The sequence below is a fragment of the Watersipora subatra genome, chromosome 4 (genome assembly GCF_963576615.1).
Source record: "Watersipora subatra chromosome 4, tzWatSuba1.1, whole genome shotgun sequence".
Taxonomy (NCBI): Eukaryota; Metazoa; Bryozoa; class Gymnolaemata; order Cheilostomatida; family Watersiporidae; genus Watersipora; species Watersipora subatra.
The window spans coordinates 57,993,699-58,013,471 of NC_088711.1; the positions used below are offsets into that span (position 1 = coordinate 57,993,699).

The following is a 19,773-nucleotide window of genomic DNA, read 5'->3' on the forward strand; positions in this document are numbered from 1 at the left end:
TTTGAAGTCTTGTGTATTGATTACATTGATTGATTGATTTTGAACAACCTCTCTTAGAAGAATTATGCTGCACACATCGATATTGTTTGCATCGCATTGTATATCAATTGGGCTTGTAACAGCTTCATAACACCTTTTACCCTGAAATACCAGTCATTTTTGGACCAGCCCTTTTAATTAAGAAACTTGGCACCATATGTAATATGGTGACATGTTTCTTAATTCTTCAATCATATACTTTATTAAAAGCTGTGCTGTTGATATCAGGCAATATGACTTAAACAACGAGTTGTTGATTTCAACACAGAGCTAGAACTTTTAAGAGCTGTTGAATTCACAAACAGGGTGGACTGTAGATCTATGCCTAGCTATCTCAGTCATAACTGCAATTTTATTGCAATTTTATGCTAACTCTATAACGAATTACATTCTGTTATACTTACTAGTGTTAGTGTTGTTTTAATGAGGGGCATAAAATGATTGAGCAGTAAGCCGCCCACTTGATACAGAAATCTCTTAGCCATACTTTTGAAAGTGCACCAGCTTTGATAAGCTTGAAAATGCTTACCTACGTGTATCTAATATGATGATGTAGGTTGTTTCTTTTTATTGTGCTACCAATGTGCTAGTATAGTAATTAGATGCAAGAATTTAGCCAGAGTAGGGAGCTTTCCAATGCTTTGTTAAGCTGGTGATATCATTTACTCCGGCTTTTCAGTATGCTTATGCTCTCGGACATTCAGATTAAATGTCTAGTTTTTCTACGCACAATGTTGAAGCTATGAACTTTACAACTATTAAACTATGCAACTAAGTGAGACATTGGGCTAAGCATTTCAGGTGTGAACAAGTTAACAATCTCTAGTAAATTGTATTTCAATAGCTGATATAGCTCAAAAGTTATGGATAACTTTTCTGCTCTCTAAAAACCTATTCATATACCATCTTAATGCTAAAACTAAATTGATGCTATCTATTGTGTAGGTATCTCCATAGTGATACAGGATCTCTATCGGTCTTGTTACCATGGCAACACTAGAAATTGCTAATAGAATTTGTCGCATAAATAAGATCAGTCTGCATTTAATGTTCTTATGCTTTGTTCATGACTATTGCTCATGACTCGGAAATGGTGGTTTAACACACTCTGGTCACTATGACACATCTTATTATGCTTGCATCATTGACGACTTGAGAGCCTTTCCTTAGTTTACCTTGGTTTGGTATCCCAATGACTTGCCTTCTGTTTTATCATTTGCTGGAATTGTTCATCTTCATTCTCCGAAGTCAGCATCATCTAAGATATCCATGGATTTGAGCTATATCAACTATTGAAATACAATGTCGCCTACTTGAAACGCCTGAAAATGCTTAGCAGAGTTTCAGCTAGTTGCATAGTTAGCTTAAATATTATGCGTAGAAAAAACTAGATATTTAATCTAAATATCCAAAAACATATTTAAAACCTAGAATTAACGATATAACCAGCTCAATGAAGCATTGAAAAACTCTCTACTCCTGCAATATCATTGCATAAAAACTACTATAAAACATGCATTACGCTATTTGACAGGCTATAGTGAATTTGGTTTTGAGCTGTATGGATCTGAGCAAAAACCTTTGTTATACTTTTTCAGTCTGTAAACATACTACATACATAAAACTTCATGGAAAATCTCTGACATATTGAGTTTTTTTAAAAAGTAATTGATTATTCACTCATGCTGTGTATAAAAACAGTTTTATGCATGTGTTTAGTAATTATAATCATATTTGGTGAGCATATGAATAAATATAGATGAACTATGGAAGTGTTTCATTTAATGAGTCATTTTATTTTCTCAAAGTTTTATCTTTGTTTCTGTTAAGTAAACCTTACCACATTATTTATTCATGTGTCGTATGATGAATGATTAAAACGAAAGCTCTAATTGAACTTTCACTTTAATCCGCTGTTAGCTAGCAGGTGATGCTGGTTTTTCTTCATTCTACACCAATAAGTGTCAATAGTTGGAGAATATAAATAGGACATTTAGCTCAGTGCTGTTTTGTTATATTCTCTTTATTTTTATGTACATTTAGTATACATATACGTATTTGAAAACCAACTAAAGAAGGTGCGTGAACAGCTGCCAGAGGGGATATTTGTTCATGCATGTTTGTGTCATAATCAAAAAACGTGTGTATAAATGGTGTGGACAATATAAAAACTATTGTAATTGTTATAGAAATGCTCACATTTATTATCTTTTGTTTAGCAGTACAGTATACCATGTTACTACTATCAGTTATTACTATAATTAGTAGCCTACAGTACGTAAACTTTCTGACTCATGAACATTTACAGCAGACAGGAAGTAGCAGCTATTATCACTGTGATCTAATAGTGTGTCTTTTTGGCCTCTAGGCAGCATAAGCTGGCTCTCTTGATGATTACATCTAATACGAGGAGGGGAGGAAGCCTTGTTTGCATGACTTTTGTTATTATCTAAATTCTAACTCGTCATTCAAGTTTTATTGTCCATTTTTTACGGAGATCCGAGATTTGGTAAATCTATGAATATTCAACTGCAAGTCAGCGTTGGAAGTAAATAACTTAGTAAGTGAGCAGTGCTTTGATTAAAATGGTTGATAAAAATTACCGGTAACTAACCGAGTGAGCTGGAGGCTGTGTGAATAGGAACTAAATATGTCTATGTCTATGAACTAAATATGTCTATGCATGAATGCCTAAACCTACTCTATAAATTTTGTTGACAAGTAAAATTGTTTTAAAAGTAAAAACGAAACGTAAGAACATACAAAATAGTAAAATATGTATAAGGTATGTTTGTTTAGGCTTAATTTAGCTTAAGTTAAAGTAAATTATGCCATTTCTCTATAAACTTACGTACCTCTGAACCTCTGCATTCCTGAGCCTACATCTTATGTCCTTATGACTTTGGGGCACAATAACATTAGAGATCTTTACATCTTTTTTTAATCGACTATTATATCTCTATGTCAATTTAGTCTAGTTTAGTTTTTTAAATTTAGTTTTTTGCATAGTTTTATATAATGCACTTGTTTTAATGGTAATGCTAATCACCTGACATATTTATGAAAGTCTTATTGTAGGAGCTCGAGGTTTGAAAAAATTGAACCCATTACAATGTATTCTAATAGGAATGCTTATATGAAAGTTTTACCTTACATTATATGGACTTCTAATTTTGTTTGCACCCAAGGACCGCATCCTATTGGGTAAATCTACTCTATAATATTCTACTCTATAATCTTTCCTATAATAAGATTTTTATTTTTTACTTTTTACGGATGTAAAACTGATGATCATAAACTAACTTGTTTTTTTAGAATCTAGTTGGGTTTCACAGTAAAGCAATATTGTTGTCTCTTGCTTTCTAAATATGGCAGTCTACTTGTATCACATTATTGTAAAATATGTTAGCAAGCACTAAATTCATCGAATGCTGTACGCTTATGCAATGTCGTCAAGACGATTTTGTTCTAGCAATAATTTGCTGGATAGAATACTGAGCAGAAGGCTACGATGTTCCACATTTTATGGTAGCAAACAAATCAGGAAAACAAACTCAGGAAAACTTCAATTTCAGCACATCAGCCGTTTAAATTTATTCCTCCCTTATTGGTGGCAGCAGATAGCTTTCAATGTCTTGATAGAAAACTTTATTTAATTTTTCCGTGGTTATAATAACATAACTATCAGAATACGTCTCTTACCTGACAGCAGCTCTATATAGCCATCAATGTCTTGATAGAAAACTTTATTTAATTTTTCCATGGTTATAATAACATAACTATCAGAATACGTCTCTTACCTTACAAGTACACTTTCTAAAATTAGGCTTGATTATACGATTATCCTTTCTAATCATTTGCAAAACCATCATTTTTAACATTATATTTATTCCAACTACCTATTTATAGACTAACATCACTGTTGATAGGGTCAGGAGTGAAACGCAAGGATTAAACCATGTCAACAGGAGACTTAATCCATGTTGATGATAATACAGAGCTTGTCAAGATATCGAATATCAAGTATCGCTACCTAAACACCAAGTTTCACAAACCTACAGTCAAGCTGTCTGACCACAATGCTGACATAAAGCTAAAAGTTGGTGAGCTTATAACACATTCATCACAACATTAGAGGTCAGCTAAAGGTCATCCAAAAGTTATATGTAGTAGACAATGTTTGGCAGCCCTGATACGAACAATGAAATTGTTTGGAGAATAATATAAGGTGTCCTACCTGTTATTATGAGTAGTCATAACTTGTGGTGTGGTGAATAGGTGACCATGTGGAGTGACCAGTGGAGCGGTCAGGTGGAATCAAGCATTCATAGATGAATTGCACTATTGGTACTATACAATAATCTTTTTAATCTAGGCTATCATTGTTTCAGCAAGAAAATAAGTTGCATTTAGTGAGTCTTTCAAAAATTTCAATCAAAGGTTAATTCTCACATCAAATGTGTCTACTAACTTATAACCTCTAGCATTGAATCTGAGAGGAGAGAGTTTATAGTGAGAGATAGATATTTCTCTGTACATGTACATATGTGTCACTAGAAAGGCTCAAAGTCATTAAAGAATCATACCTTTTAAATGCAATCTTTCAAGTTTCCCTTTTCAATAATTCAAGTCCAGCGGAAGTTGGATGCGCTATGTCATTATCGGCACATCTCAGTCTGTAAATAGCCATGCATTTCATGGATACCTCTGGTCCACAGTCTAAAGAAATTGCTCTGCTAGATATAATTAATATATTATTCACAGTTTTTGTTGAGTGCTCAGTTTTAGCAGAAGTTCTTGTAGGCTTATCCTATTTCTAGAACATTCTATGATTCTAGCTCTGTAAAATGATGTTTATTGCTAAAAATACACAAGCTGTCACATTTTTTCTCTATTTTCAAGCTGATATTATTGTTTATAAGTTGATATCCTGTAAGCTGGTTATGCCTTGACTTATCGCTCATGCAACAGGTTGGTGCTTCACTTTGTTCACACACATCAAGATATGTTTAAACAATAAAACTGCGTAATCATGGTTGGATCTACGTCTTTAGCCATTTTTTATGGTAGTAAATCACTCACAGGGAAATGATTCTTTATTTTGGAGCTGGTTTTTAGCGGTTTGAACAAATCGCCAATAAATTTTGTATCTTTATCATGTACCATAAATGCTCCCATAATGTATATTTCCTATAACATACATTCCATTTAACGTGAAGAATTTATGAATAGTTTTTGCTTCGTACTACGTAAAAAATTCCATTTAACGCATAGTTTCATGTCGGTGAAAGTTCTCAAATTCGATTTGAATAACAAAATCTTGAATTTGGCCTTAAAAATATTGCTTTCTTTTTTGCCACACCTGGTAAAGAAAATGATATATTTATTTATATTATATATACAGCATAGTTTTAAGGGAACTGCTTAATAAAGGCTCATTTTCTGGTAGAAAGAGATTGATGCTTCAAGCCTCCTCCATTCCTACTATAGTCGGTCACATACTTTGTATGTCAATTCTTTCAATCACTTTCCTCATTTGCATATCACTGACTATTTATACAACTCTTGCTTCCTATTTGTTGCATGTTAATTTATTGCATTAGTGCTTTTGTTAATATCTGACAGCCTCCTTTATGTTCTACTCCTTTTACAGGAAATGAATATTTTAAAGCTCACAAAGATGTTCTCTCGTCTGCTAGTGATTACTTCTCCGCCATGTTCTCTCACGACATGATGGAGAAGGACAAGGACTACATCGAGCTAAAGGGAATATCTCTAGGGGGATTTCAAATCATGTTGGAATACTTTTACCATGGGCACATAACTCTTGTCATGGAAAATGTGCAACATTGCTTAGAGGCGAGCACCTTCTTTCATGTGAGTGTAGTAATAAACAAACAAACGGGTCCATAGTAGGTGCTGGAAAAACAGTGATAAGAAAGTCTATGTTCATAGGTGTTGGATTTCGAGGCTTTGTTAAGCATATTCATCACAATTGACCTCTTTTGGAAGTGATACACATCAGTAAATATTGTTTACTCAGCTGACAATTAAATGTTATCTAATCTTTGTTTGCATCTACTCAAGTGAGTTCTTAAAATCATTATCACATTTCTATGTACCATTTTAGGTGGACTGGTTAACTGGTGTCTGCTCCAACTACATAATGCGCCATCTCTCTGTGGATAATTGTCTCCCCATGTTATCCCTTGCCGACACCTACTCATTGATGGGTATGCATTTTACATTATTCTGGAGAGTAGGCCATGCATGTGGCATACGTAATGCATATACCTAGTATTATATCTAACTAGTACAATATTACCGAAGCCAAAGTACTCCAATATGATGCAATGAATGCTGACAGCTACTGGCAGGTGCTTGTCATCCTTGCTAGTGAATTGAATTGTCATGTCATTAAACTATCAGTAGGTGTCAGATAAGTAAGGCATTTTAATCCTATTAAAGGACACACATTCGAAGAATCGCAGGTTATATGTACATGTAGATCATTATCTATTCTAATATATATATTCTATGATATATATACCATAGAATATATGCACAAGTATATATATACCTGTATATATATAAAATAGGTAAAACAATTTTAAAGAATACATATTCTTTAAAGCAATTTTACATATTTTATTAATGCTGCTCAATTCAAATATAGAACACATTTGGTTTTGGAGTACGCAACAAACCGTGTTAGAATACTTACTAGAAAAGTAGTTGAACATGAACCGAGTACACGGATACACTATGAAAACACAAAAATATATTAGCCTATACTAACAGGGTGCTATTGTTACATAGCCATCAGCCCCAGACCAGAGAGAAAAACATAAACTTTGATATTAACAATGGGAAGTTTTGATAAAATAGAATCAAGTGTCTGTGTTTGTTCACTTCTCTTGTGTGAACCTAAAGCAGAAACAAAATTTGGAGTTGACTTTTATAGAGGTGATGGATTAGTTTCATGTAAACCTTCATGGAATGAAAATAATGAAAGCTGTAAAGGCTTTTAAAAAAACCCAAAAAAAAGCCAAAAATTCAAAAAATTGAAGTCAATCTGACAGCAGAAACTCTTCAACATAATATTAGAGGTTATGAAATGCACATACTTAATGTCTGGTTATATAATACTATGTGCTAACAACAATCTCCTATCATACCTACATAAAATATAAGCAATAAATTACCTGAAATTTCGTAGTCACAATGAATTTAACAAAGCTATCGAGCCACTCCGATGAGCTGTAGTGGCGATAAAATGGCGATAAAATGGCGATAAAATGGCGATAATCTTAAACTCAGCTTTCTAATACGAGTGAAGCCAAATGCAAGAGCAAAAAGGTTACTTGCCACAGCCTTTGCTTTAGTGCTCATGTAAAAGTAAATATAGGCAAACATTTATTAAAATTATAAAAATTCTACTACTATCTACTAAGTGAACTTCGTATTGCTAAATGATAAACTTGAGTTATTCATGCCTAATTTTAGAACTAATATAGATACACATCATCTAAGAATAATAAACAGGGTAACAACCAACTGAAAATGTTGCAGCTGCTTGAAAAATGAAGAATGTTGACTTTGTATTTTACATAAATGCATAGTATAACAATCAACAACCTCATAGGCTTCAACTAAATTAACCTATAAAGTATAAATATATAAATATGGTTCCATGCAAAAGAATAAATAAATCATGCTATAATCAACACAATCAAGAAATATTGAATGAAAATAAAAATACGTATGAGAACTTAATGGATAAAAACATCTGATAGATCGGATAATACCAAAAAACTGCAAGCTGTACTTCAATTGCTCCCACAGATTCATGCGCGTGAAAACTAATTTGCAAACTGGAGTTGTGTTCTCTAGACAACTCTAGTAAACTAACGTACTAATATAGGCAATCAGGGAATTATCCGGTCCATCACACGAATTAAAGCTGGCCCAATGCGTGCAGCAATCGTTTTTTCATATCGGAAGAGTCCTAACACGTGAAACAATTGCAAAGCACGCCTATCTATTTTATGTGTAGACGTGATATACATATAGGTGGATATGGGTCTGAAATAGGGTGTTGATTTGCAGCACAAATTATTTAGCCCATTAGCATTTGTCCGGTGCTATAAGTACATATATGACCTGACCAATGCTATATAAATATAGTGGTATAAATCTAAGATCGAAGTACAAAGCCTGTAGGTAGTTTTGCATGCTGTTGATTGTCTAGTGTGCAGGAAGTTTGAAGCTAATTAGAATATCTCATCATATTAGTGGTTTGTGGAGGAAGCGGAGGCGACGGGTTGAATGTATCTTTATTGCTGTCATATTCATCAACCAGTGACAACTATTAACGAGTGCTTTCATACTGAGGAGTCTTCAGACAAGTATTGTAAAATTCATCTGCCACACTCAGAGCATCTCAGCTTAGGATTGTTACAGCGCTGCTCGGTTTTTATCTGTTTACTGATGAGTATTTTTATGGCTCCATACTATTATTTTCTGTAGATTTAGTCAAAGATATGTACAGCTTTATTGGACATCAGGCCCTCAGGCTAATGGAGACCAGCTTGGTACCTGAGCTACCTTATGAAGTCATTGAGCAGCTATTGGCTGGTGACTATTATGTTGACATACAAGAAGAGTCATTACTTAGTCTCCTTATTCAGTGGGCTAACTTTGACTTCCAGGTATTTATATTATAATCTATGTCTATGCGCATTATAACATATTATGCATAATTCATATTTGTTCTAGAAATATATACTTCTATGTTTGATAAAGTATTTTATATTTCTAAATAAAATTGTTTGTAAGATGTTTTATGGCGATTGCTCATCTTTTGCATTCCTTTTATCATTTGGATGCAACTAGCAGGATGATGAGTGTGATGACGACTTTGTTACATTGTGGAGTCGTATGAACTTGCTCGGGTATACCTGAACTTGATAACAATGTAGCTTTGGCAGCCGGAAAGAACTAATTGTTGTTGACAGAGAAGAAAACACTTTTCTCTCTTGGTTAGCAGGGATTACTGAAGTTTCAATATCCAACTTTCTAACTGTCAAGACTCGCTGCTGTCAAGACTTGTTGCCATGGCTGATCGCTCAATAAGTGTTGTTAGAGTTTACACTGATATTTCTACTAAGACCTTTCTGTAAACCCAATATCTGTGCTTGTCTATATGACTGTGTTGTCTCATTTGATTGCCTGACTCTCTAACTATGGTATCATTTATTGTTGTTTTTGATCTAATGTGCATTTCTAAACAAATGACAATTTGCACAGGGTCTGGATTGTGAACATTATTTCCTTAAATGGCTCTTTTTTTCGGTGGCTGAAAGCTCCTTATTGTTGCTTATTTCATCTTGTTGTTATTATCTTTTTAATGCACTTTTTGCCGAGTAGAAAAGGGTATGCTTCTTTTCAGCCCTGTTTTTCAGTTTTTATTGCTATTTAGCATGAAGGAAAATACATCATCAGTTTCTCTACTCAACATACTTTGGGAAACTCAAGTTTTATCCAGTTTTATTTTTACTGAGAACTCGCAAGTTTTACTTGGAAAACTTGTCAAGTTTCACTTTCTGGTAAAGGATTTGACGCTTGCTCCGGCAATACACTTTTTTCTAAAAAAACGTGTTCTAAAATTACCTGTTGCTGAAGAGAAACAGTTACCTGTTTATTGTAGAGCCGTGAGCCTCTGCTGTCGAAGTTGCTTCTTCACATCAAGTTTCATTTGATGACACCTGATGAGCTTGAGAACATTCCGGAAGATCTGCTAAAGTATGATAAAATAAAGGACAAGGTGGAGATGGCTAAAAGCCTCTGGCAGGAGCCGCACAAGTATGTAAATCAAGAGTTGCCTGTTCATGGCCATGTAGATTGGTGGCATGAGAAGATAACTCTTTTTGAGACGCATAAGCCATTTAGCAAATTTTTATTAACTTCTTAACTCAAGTAAATGATCTTTGGTTGAAAATATGAATGATATAATATGTAATTAAAATTATTTATAATCTGCTCTATGGCGGAAAGCCAATTTTCCCTAAAGGACAAAAATTGGGTCAAAATGTGACAGTTTTGGATTTTAGGTTTACCTACACTGAAGTTGCATTTTATCAGGTTTTAAGGTAGCTAAGAATTCTGGATTTAGCTTAATTAATTTGTTAGAATTTTACAATTTTAATGCAATATATGATCTACATAGTGTAAGGCATCTTAGTTTGCAAAATTTTGAAGATATTAGCGTTATCAAAAAACTGAGTTCCAGGCATGTCTTTTTGAATGCCACGTAAAAGCTCCAATTTCCATTGAAAAAGATTACTTGTCACAAGGTTTGAACTAATCAGCTTTAACATTTTAGCCACTGACTTCATAGTCTAGAAGAATCACCAGCTACTGCTGTCAATGTCATACTAAAGCCTCTAGCATAGGCAGTGTTACTGTTGCCATGACGACCAGTGTTACTAATAGCAATGCAAGTCTGTGCTGAGTCATCAATAGAAACTGGAGGCTGTTAGTTGCAGTTTCCTGATTGACTTGCTCTTCCCTAGTACTATCTTTTGAGGCAACAACAATGATTAGATATCTAATAGAATATAATTTGTTATAAATAATAAATGCAACTTTTAACAAGAATGAGTTGTGACCTAATTTACTCGCTTCACCCAATAAGATCAATAACCTTTTTCTGAAGTGTTGGTTCTTACTCTAAATGAATATGGTTTGCTGTGTCATTAAAACATGTACTCACTTTATTATCTGTGTTTGGAAAGCGACATGACCTTGCTGGTAAAAAATATACTGTGTTGAAAAACATTGAAACTTCTCTTTAAAAGATGCAAAGTTTCAACACAGATCACATGTAATAAGTTTATTCACCGATGCCAATCGAAATAATTTTTTTTCAGACACTTTAAAGCCATAAGATACAGCTTGTCACTACTACTATGGTAGACCACCCAGGTTGCGTGATGCCAAAGAGAGAGAATTAAGCTTGTAAATTAATAATTTGAATCTAGATGACTAAACACGAGGAAATGTCTTGACACGCTTGCGATTAGTAAGAATGGACTTTACCAAAGGAAGAGCAGGTCCCACTGATTGCTGTTTGATTTGACAATCTGAAATGGTATTTTTCAGTCAATGAATACAGGTATATGTGCCCAACCGTCATAATGTTACTGTTATCTTTTTCATATATATAGATGGAGCATTTCCAATGAAGAGCTCTCCGGAAGGGGAGGAAGGGAAGTGCTCTTTCTTGTATCAGAGTGGAATGCTAACAGTGTAACCCTCATTGACCTCAACCATCCTCATGTGCATTCTGAGGAATTTGGGCTACTGGATCAGAATTCTTTGGCTGACTTTACAAGTCTGGTAGCGTGTGGTAAGGTTGCTCCTTCTGACCTGTGTATTAAATGCTGTCGATAGTCTGCTGCAAGCTTGTAACAGTTGCTATTTCATTTATTTATGTTGGCTGGGTTCACTCTTGTTTAGGTATGCTTAGTCTCTTTAGAATGATGATACGGATATAAAATGTATCAAGATCTTTAGCTATCATATTTTTAAATTCTTTGCAGCTTGATTATAATAATGTGTTTTTAATATAATTATTTTATGTACAATGTAGGCAGTAACTTTAGCGAAACATTGAACAAGCTCTGCTTGTTTGAACCAGCTACCAAGAATGCTTGTGAAGTCTCTAAAGCTGTAATAAACCTTGTAGTTGTCATCTCCCATTTTTGCCTGATTTTAGCTGCCAAAGTTTCATCATTTTGAAAAATAAAAAAGTTTTGCAGTGTCTTGAGCTATTGTTTCAAATAGAATATCAATTTAATATGATAAATTTCATACTCGTCTCACATTGTCAGCCATAACATCTGTCTGTACTAACTGTTCCTAAACCATTCAACTTCTCCCTATCCCTAGTGAGGTAATCTCTAGGAGCTTTTCAGTAACTCCTGCCTGCCACCTCCTGCTCCATCATTGTCTCTATTACCCTGGTTATCACTCTTCTGATAAAATTCAACTACCATCTCTTATTTTTAAAGCCCTATCATATCGTTTTATTAACTTTTCACCAATTCTTCAAATTTTGCCATATTTCTGGTGTACTTGTTTTGGATTCTGTTCTCTCTAATGTTCCAATCACTCATCATCCTATTTGTCCATATTTTGCTTTTTCGTCGCTGCCATTATTTTCTATCATGAAATTGCTGTCCTCTGAGGACTTGTTAATTTTTCCCTTTACTTTAGTTGACATTTTTCATCTTCAAGACACCCAGCTATTTTTTTCTAGCCCACCTAATCTGCTTATATGTATCTCTTCACTTCCTGCTCAGTGTTTCCATTAGGGCTAATTCCTGGTCCTGCATGCTTGCAACACATGTTATAAAAATAGTAAATGTATTCCAAGTATCTCCTGTTGCTGTAGAAAATGTTGAAAAATAGTTTCAGTGTTTATGTTGTATTTTCTACTAGACTTCCGTGAAAGGCACCAGCATGTTTGTGAAGCTAAAGTCTGCATTTATAAAATAACAGAAAAATTGTCAAAAGTATCACTTACATTCATAGTTCCAATAATTTTATGTTTCAACTGTAAAATTATGTGGTATTTGCCGAAAAATGCATTAGTTTCATCAGTCTGAGAAAAGATATTTACAGAAGTTTATGTGCTTTGCAATATCAGGGCTGATACACATGCAATTTTACCTGTTTACAAAATTTCATTATCCTTGAACATTGCAAGTCAAGTTTACGGTTCCTATTAAAATGTTAATATATATAATGGGAGTTAACTGCCTGTGTTCACATGACATCCACAGAACAATCGATGATGATTTTATGGTCTGTCATGTAGGTGGCTTTCTCTATGCAATCGGTGGTTACAATATGGACCTGGAGCCGACCAATCAGCTTCTAATGTATGACCCGAGGCTCAGGCTGTGGCTCCAATTTCCCCCCATGAAGCGCAGTCGGGAAAACTTCCGAGTCGTAACTCTCGGTAAAAAACTTTATTCTATTGGTGGCTCATCGCTTACTGCCAGCCAATCAGCCACAGCGTCACTAAATGAAGAAGGTACTAGGACTGCGGAAGATGCAGAGTCTGTGCAAGAAGCAGCCGGAGTGGTCGCATCAAGAACCGTAACCCTACGGTCTTGTGAGAGGTAACGGAATGAATCTGGGATGCCATTTCAAGCTCTCAATGGATGGAGAAATATTGAGCTGTCTCTGTGAACTCTGTTTTCACAAGGATGTGGTTCATGGCGCAAAGTAATGTCTGTAGCTCGTTTGCACCAAACGTGGTAATCTATGTACACAATCTTGTAGAGATTAAAGTGAAGTTTTGTGAGAGGCGTAAGTTGTATGAATAACTGAATAGCATCTATCCACCTCCGTGACCATAGATACGTCGAGCTATGCATATCCGTGCAGAGCAACTCCAGTGTAATTAGAGTTGCTACCTACGTTATTTTAACATTCCTTATTCAAACTGGCTTAGTTTATAAATAGAATAACTAATCAGTTACTTTTTCCAGAATGTACACTTACCTCTCTTCATTGAGTAGTTGTTGAGCTGCTTCCTTAGTTTTATCCATACAGGGCAAAGCCTAAGTTATGTAACAATGCCGTGCGTAATGTCGCTTTAGCTTGATGATAGACAACACATTTTAGGGTATCTGACCGCTTCATTATTTCTCTAATACGAAACTATGTTAGTTGATTGATCATGTTATATGTTATAACATATAACATGTTATAAGATATAACAGGTTATAAGATATAATATGTTATACGCGAAGTTTGTTCTCTTTGTTTTTTATCGGAAGATACTTACCTTGAGTCGTGCTGTGCTGTCCGTCTCATTCGTGTCTTGGAAATTTTTGTTCCAGCCTTCGGCCTTTTTAGTGATCTGATGACACAATACCGACAACTTGTTTCCAGTTGAGAATTTTTCGCAATTCTGAGGAGTTCTCTAAAACTTTACTATCACAATACCCTCTGCGCCTTTAATGACTGAGAGGTATTTATTTACACGTATCTGTGTTTTAGCTATGATCCTGAGGCTAACAAATGGACAGATATTCCTTCGCTGCCCCATGGCTTGTTTGCCCATGCTGCCTGTGTGCACAATGGAAGTATATATGTAACCGGAGGTGTCACTGATAACCTTTCTGATCCTGTCCCGGTGGGTTGTCTCCGCATGCCTCCTTTTCTATAATAATAGCCATCATTTCTGAGTTGTTACTTTTTTATTTGAGCAAGTGAGAGTCATGTATATAGGTGTGCTGTGATTCCATATATATAATATATATATTATATATATAATCATATACCTAAAATAATTGCAATTGTGTGCCTTTTCCAGATTTTGAGCGCATGAAATAGTGTGCCTTGTTTGTACTATTTGCACAGACACATGGAATTGTGTCCTCTATGTGCACTATTCCTAAGAATGGAGTTCCTGCCTATATAAAATTTTGATGTGAATTATGAATTTTTATTTAGGGCCTGACACAGAAACAGTTTATTTCTCTGAGTTATAAGCAAAGGTATCTTTAGAAATCAGAGATAAAATATGAATGTGTTGATGGAACCCGTGGAGTTGTCTTCCCTAAACTTTGGAAATATTTAATCCACCTCCATGTAACTGGTTGACTCTTTTAGAGTATTCTACTTCCAAATACGTATTTAAACTGGTTTAGTTAGTAAAATAGGAAAATTAGCCTTTTACTTTATGTAAAGTATATACCTGCCTTAGTAGTTTAATAGTTGCTTCAATGTTTACGCTTCCACTAACTGAATGCCCGCATTTAACGGGGAATAAAAACACAGCTTATAAACATTACCTTACTTACTACATTACCTGCAATTGTTTTTATTACCTGTGCAAAGCCAGGTGTTCACCTAGTGAGGCCAGCTGGTGATCGTTATGTGTGACACCACGCCGTGATGCGTACTTTAACCGATGTAATGAATATCTTCACCATTATTGCTCAGTTGAATGTATAGTCAAATTGATAAGTTTGATGCCACCAGAACTGGAGGTTCCTAATTCAAATAATTTGCAAAGTGGGTTTTTCATTCCTAGAACTTTGTTGCTATAACTGGACGGACAGACACTGAGATTAATATATATAGACTAGCTGAATGGCCGTCATTGCACGGGTAAGAAAATTATTACTCAATGAATTTGAGTACATTACCTGGTAAGCTAGTAAAGTTACTAAAACAATTGCCGTGTTTGCAGACAGGTTAATAATCGTTCCTTTATGCGTAGCTATCAACCGTGCTAGTTAATGACCCAAAGCGCGAGCATTTTAACTGATGTAATGAATGTCATAACAGTCACTAATTGCTTGGGTTCCCTAGTCTAATGGTTTAGTTTAGATCTGGAGGTTCCGAGATCAAATCCAGTGCCTTGCGGATTTTTGATTGCTGGATTTTAATCACTATAACTGGACACAGGTTTTAGCAACAAGAAGACAAACACTCAGATTCATATATAGATATACATAAGTGAAACCTTGACTTATGATCACATTGATTTATGAATTTTTGAGAATATGGATACTAGGTCAATGCCCGGCATTGCATGGGTAATAATAAAGTTTTTGCACAGAAAATTTATTTCAATCTACATATGGGCGTGTCCATAAATAATAATTTGACATTTAGAGTTATTTGATGCCAACTACGCATGCACATATTCTCCCACTATAAAACTCTTTGAATTAATTGATGCCGTATTTTCTTGGCTTTCAGATAATATAAAGTTTGCTGCTTTCAAAATAGTAATTCTGGAGCTATGAAGTGCAACTTGCGTAAATAATATGACATTTTGTGATGTCCCATTGCACTTCACAGCTCTGGAACTACTATTTTGAAAGCAGTAACTTTTATATTATCTGAAAGCCAAGAAAATACCGCATCAATTAATTCAAAGAATTTTATAATGTTAGCAAATGTGCATGCGTAGTTGGCATCAAAGAACTCTAAATGTCAAATTATTATTCAGGAACACGCCCATATACAACATTTACTATTCTAACTTCTAAATGAAGGTGTTTATTTCTGTATGTGCTCTGAGTCTAAGTTCATGCTGTACATGTATACATTTATTTATAGCATTTTGGAAAAGTCTGGGCATGTATTTTTCTTCTAGTATGTTGACAGTCCCGTGCATCATTAAAGAATGACCGGTGTGATAAGTTTGTCTACACTTATTCCATAGTATGACAAGGTGGGCCCTTGTCATACTATTATTCCATAGTATGACAAGGGCGTAGTGATTAGCTTGCCTGTCTGCAAAACTGGTATTTCCGAGTGCAATTCCAGTGCGAAGCGGATCTTACGTTCCTAGTAGTTTACGGGAATGTATTTCAATCGCTATAGCTGGACATACAACAGACCAGCAGACCAACAAACACCTAAATTTATATATATAGATTTGCTCCAACATCAATAGTTTTAATATACAAACAAAATCGCAAAATGAATTATCTTCGTATATCGATGTCTGACCGTACATGTATTTTCACTGTATGAAGGTTGCATATATAAGGCAGGTATAATATACTACATACGACTATTGATTTTGCTCCGAGAGGCTCAAGGTTGTAACAATGTGATCATTCTCTGAAAAGTTTGTAGCTTCAATGGTGTGGCCATGCTTGGGCAGGTGGGTGGCCGCGCTGTTGCGGTTGTACTCTAGGATGTGTGTCACTACAATACTATAGCCATGCTATCTAATCTCAGCAATTTCCATATTGTTACTATCGGCTAATAGAGCATTCCTACACATGAGAACTGACACGTGCTCATGTTGGCTCGAGTTATCAAACAGGAAACCCAAATGAGATATTAATATTCATGTTCTGACATCGCTACCTGCTTTCAGTAACACGCTCTGGTCAGGAAGCTATTTAAATATTGAATGTGTGTTTATAGGGTGTATAAATCTAGCAAATATGGCTGATGAAAGAGGCAGCATAATAATCTAGCTCTCTAGTCAATGAGTGACGCTGAAAAGTGCTCAAGAGGTTGTGAATAGCTGGAACTTATGGCCCAGTTATTCACAAGTCAATCTCAGAGGAGAGAATTGAGTTGGTCAGTCGCAAGAAAGAAGGAGGAGTGTCTAACTTCACTTTCTATCTTGGTGATTGTGTTGGCTGTGTGCTTTAGCCTTTATCTAGCACCAGTTGGCCGGTTTTTGAAGTGCGCCTGGATATGCTGCTCACAAAATTTTCTTATGTACTGGCTGCACTACAGATTAGAGTAGTTCCACTGTTACGTGAAATGTTATTGCAGCATCCTGTCTGAAGGCAGCACAACACGTAAAATAGAAGTAAGCCATGTTGAATAGACATCATAACAACAGTAGTGAGGAGTGGCGCGCGGACATTATATATAACAATGCAGGGTTACCACTTTGAAACGTGCCAATCAGGAATTTTGTGACCTAAAAATTACAGACCTAAACATTTACAATTGCCTTTACCTGTTAATTTACTGACATAAAATTTCAGAAAATCTCTGCTTTATGAAAATCTCTGTTCTACAACCAATAGTTTGTAGTTGTTCAAAACGTTGCAATTTAACAAGTACAAGTGAAGAAATCAGTAAAAATCAAAAAGTACAAAATAAAACATCAAAATGATTAAAACTATTGAAATACTAGCTATCAAAGTTTTTTAATATTTAGTTATTAAAAAATTATACTAGTTAATATTTTTCTAGTTATATGATTATTTAAACTATTAACTAGTTTAACGCTAATCTACAGATAATTTATATTAGAGTATATTACACAGAATATTATAGAGTATATTACACAGAATATTATAGAGTATATTACACAGAATATTATAGAGTATATTACACAGAATGTTATAGAGTATATTACACAGAATATTATAGAGTATATTACACAGAATATTATAGAGTATATTACACAGAATATTATAGAGTATATTACACAGAATATTATAGAGTATATTGCACACAGAATATTATAGAGTATATTACTCAGAATATTATAGAGTATATTACACAGAATATTATAGAGTATATTACACAGAATATTATAGAGTATATTACACAGAATATTATAGAGTATATTACACAGAATATTATAGAGTATATTACACAGAATGTTATAGAGTATATTACACAGAATATTATAGAGTATATTACACAGAATATTATAGAGTATATTACACAGAATATTATAGAGTATATTACACAGAATATTATAGAGTATATTACACAGAATATTATAGAGTATATTACACAAATTTTATTATAGAGTATATTACACAGAATATTATAGAGTATATTACACAGAATATTATAGAGTATATTACACAGAATATTATAGAGTATATTACACAGAATATTATAGAGATATTACACAGAATATTATAGATTATATTACACAGAATATTATAGAGTATATTACACAGAATATTATAGAGTATATTACACAGAATATTATAGAGTATATTACACAGAATATTATAGAGTATTTTACACAGAATATTATAGAGTATATTACACAGAATATTATAGAGTATATTACACAGAATGTTATAGAGTATATTACACAGAATATTATAGAGTATATTACACAGAATATTATAGAGTATATTACACAGAATATTATAGAGTATATTACACAGAATATTATAGAGTATATTACACAGAATATTATAGAGTATATTACACAGAATATTATAGAGATATTACACAGAATATTATAGATTATATTACACAGAATATTATAGAGTATATTACACAGAATATTATAGAGTATATTACACAGAATATTATAGAGTATATTACACAGAATGTTATAGAGTATATTACACAGAATATTATAGAGTATATTACACAGAATATTATAGAGTATATTACACAGAATATTATAGAGTATATTACACAGAATATTATAGAGTATATTACACAGAATATTATAGAGTATATTACACAGAATATTATAGAGTATATTACACAGAATATTATAGAGTATATTACACAGAATATTATAGAGATATTACACAGAATATTATAGATTATATTACACAGAATATTATAGAGTATATTACACAGAATATTATAGAGTATATTACACAGAATATTATAGAGTATATTACACAGAATGTTATAGAGTATATTACACAGAATATTATAGAGTATATTACACAGAATATTATAGAGATATTACACAGAATATTATAGATTATATTACACAGAATATTATAGAGTATATTACACAGAATATTATAGAGTATATTACACAGAATGTTATAGAGTATATTACACAGAATATTATAGAGTATATTACACAGAATATTATAGAGTATATTACACAGAATATTATAGAGTATATTACACAGAATATTATAGAGTATATTACACAGAATGTTATAGAGTATATTACACAGAATATTATAGAGTATATTACACAGAATATTATAGAGTATATTACACAGAATATTATAGAGTATATTACACAGAATATTATAGAGTATATTACACAGAATATTATAGAGTATATTACACAGAATATTATAGAGATATTACACAGAATATTATAGATTATATTACACAGAATATTATAGAGTATATTACACAGAATATTATAGAGTATATTACACAGAATATTATAGAGTATATTACACAGAATGTTATAGAGTATATTACACAGAA

At 33.6% G+C, this 19,773-nt stretch overlaps 1 protein-coding gene across 1 annotated transcript in view; it reads left to right on the forward strand.

Moving 5' to 3' along the window:
• Positions 1 to 19,773, forward strand: part of LOC137393460 (kelch-like protein 9) — a 30,359-nt gene that overhangs the window by 818 nt on the left and 9,768 nt on the right. The window contains exons 2-9 of the mRNA XM_068080025.1: positions 3,969 to 4,142; positions 5,693 to 5,916; positions 6,170 to 6,272; positions 8,569 to 8,750; positions 9,749 to 9,903; positions 11,268 to 11,449; positions 12,923 to 13,229; positions 14,116 to 14,251. Of these exons, the coding sequence (XP_067936126.1) occupies positions 3,998 to 4,142; positions 5,693 to 5,916; positions 6,170 to 6,272; positions 8,569 to 8,750; positions 9,749 to 9,903; positions 11,268 to 11,449; positions 12,923 to 13,229; positions 14,116 to 14,251 (1,434 nt within the window). The 5' untranslated portion in view covers positions 3,969 to 3,997. The remainder of the gene's footprint in view (positions 1 to 3,968; positions 4,143 to 5,692; positions 5,917 to 6,169; positions 6,273 to 8,568; positions 8,751 to 9,748; positions 9,904 to 11,267; positions 11,450 to 12,922; positions 13,230 to 14,115; positions 14,252 to 19,773) is intronic.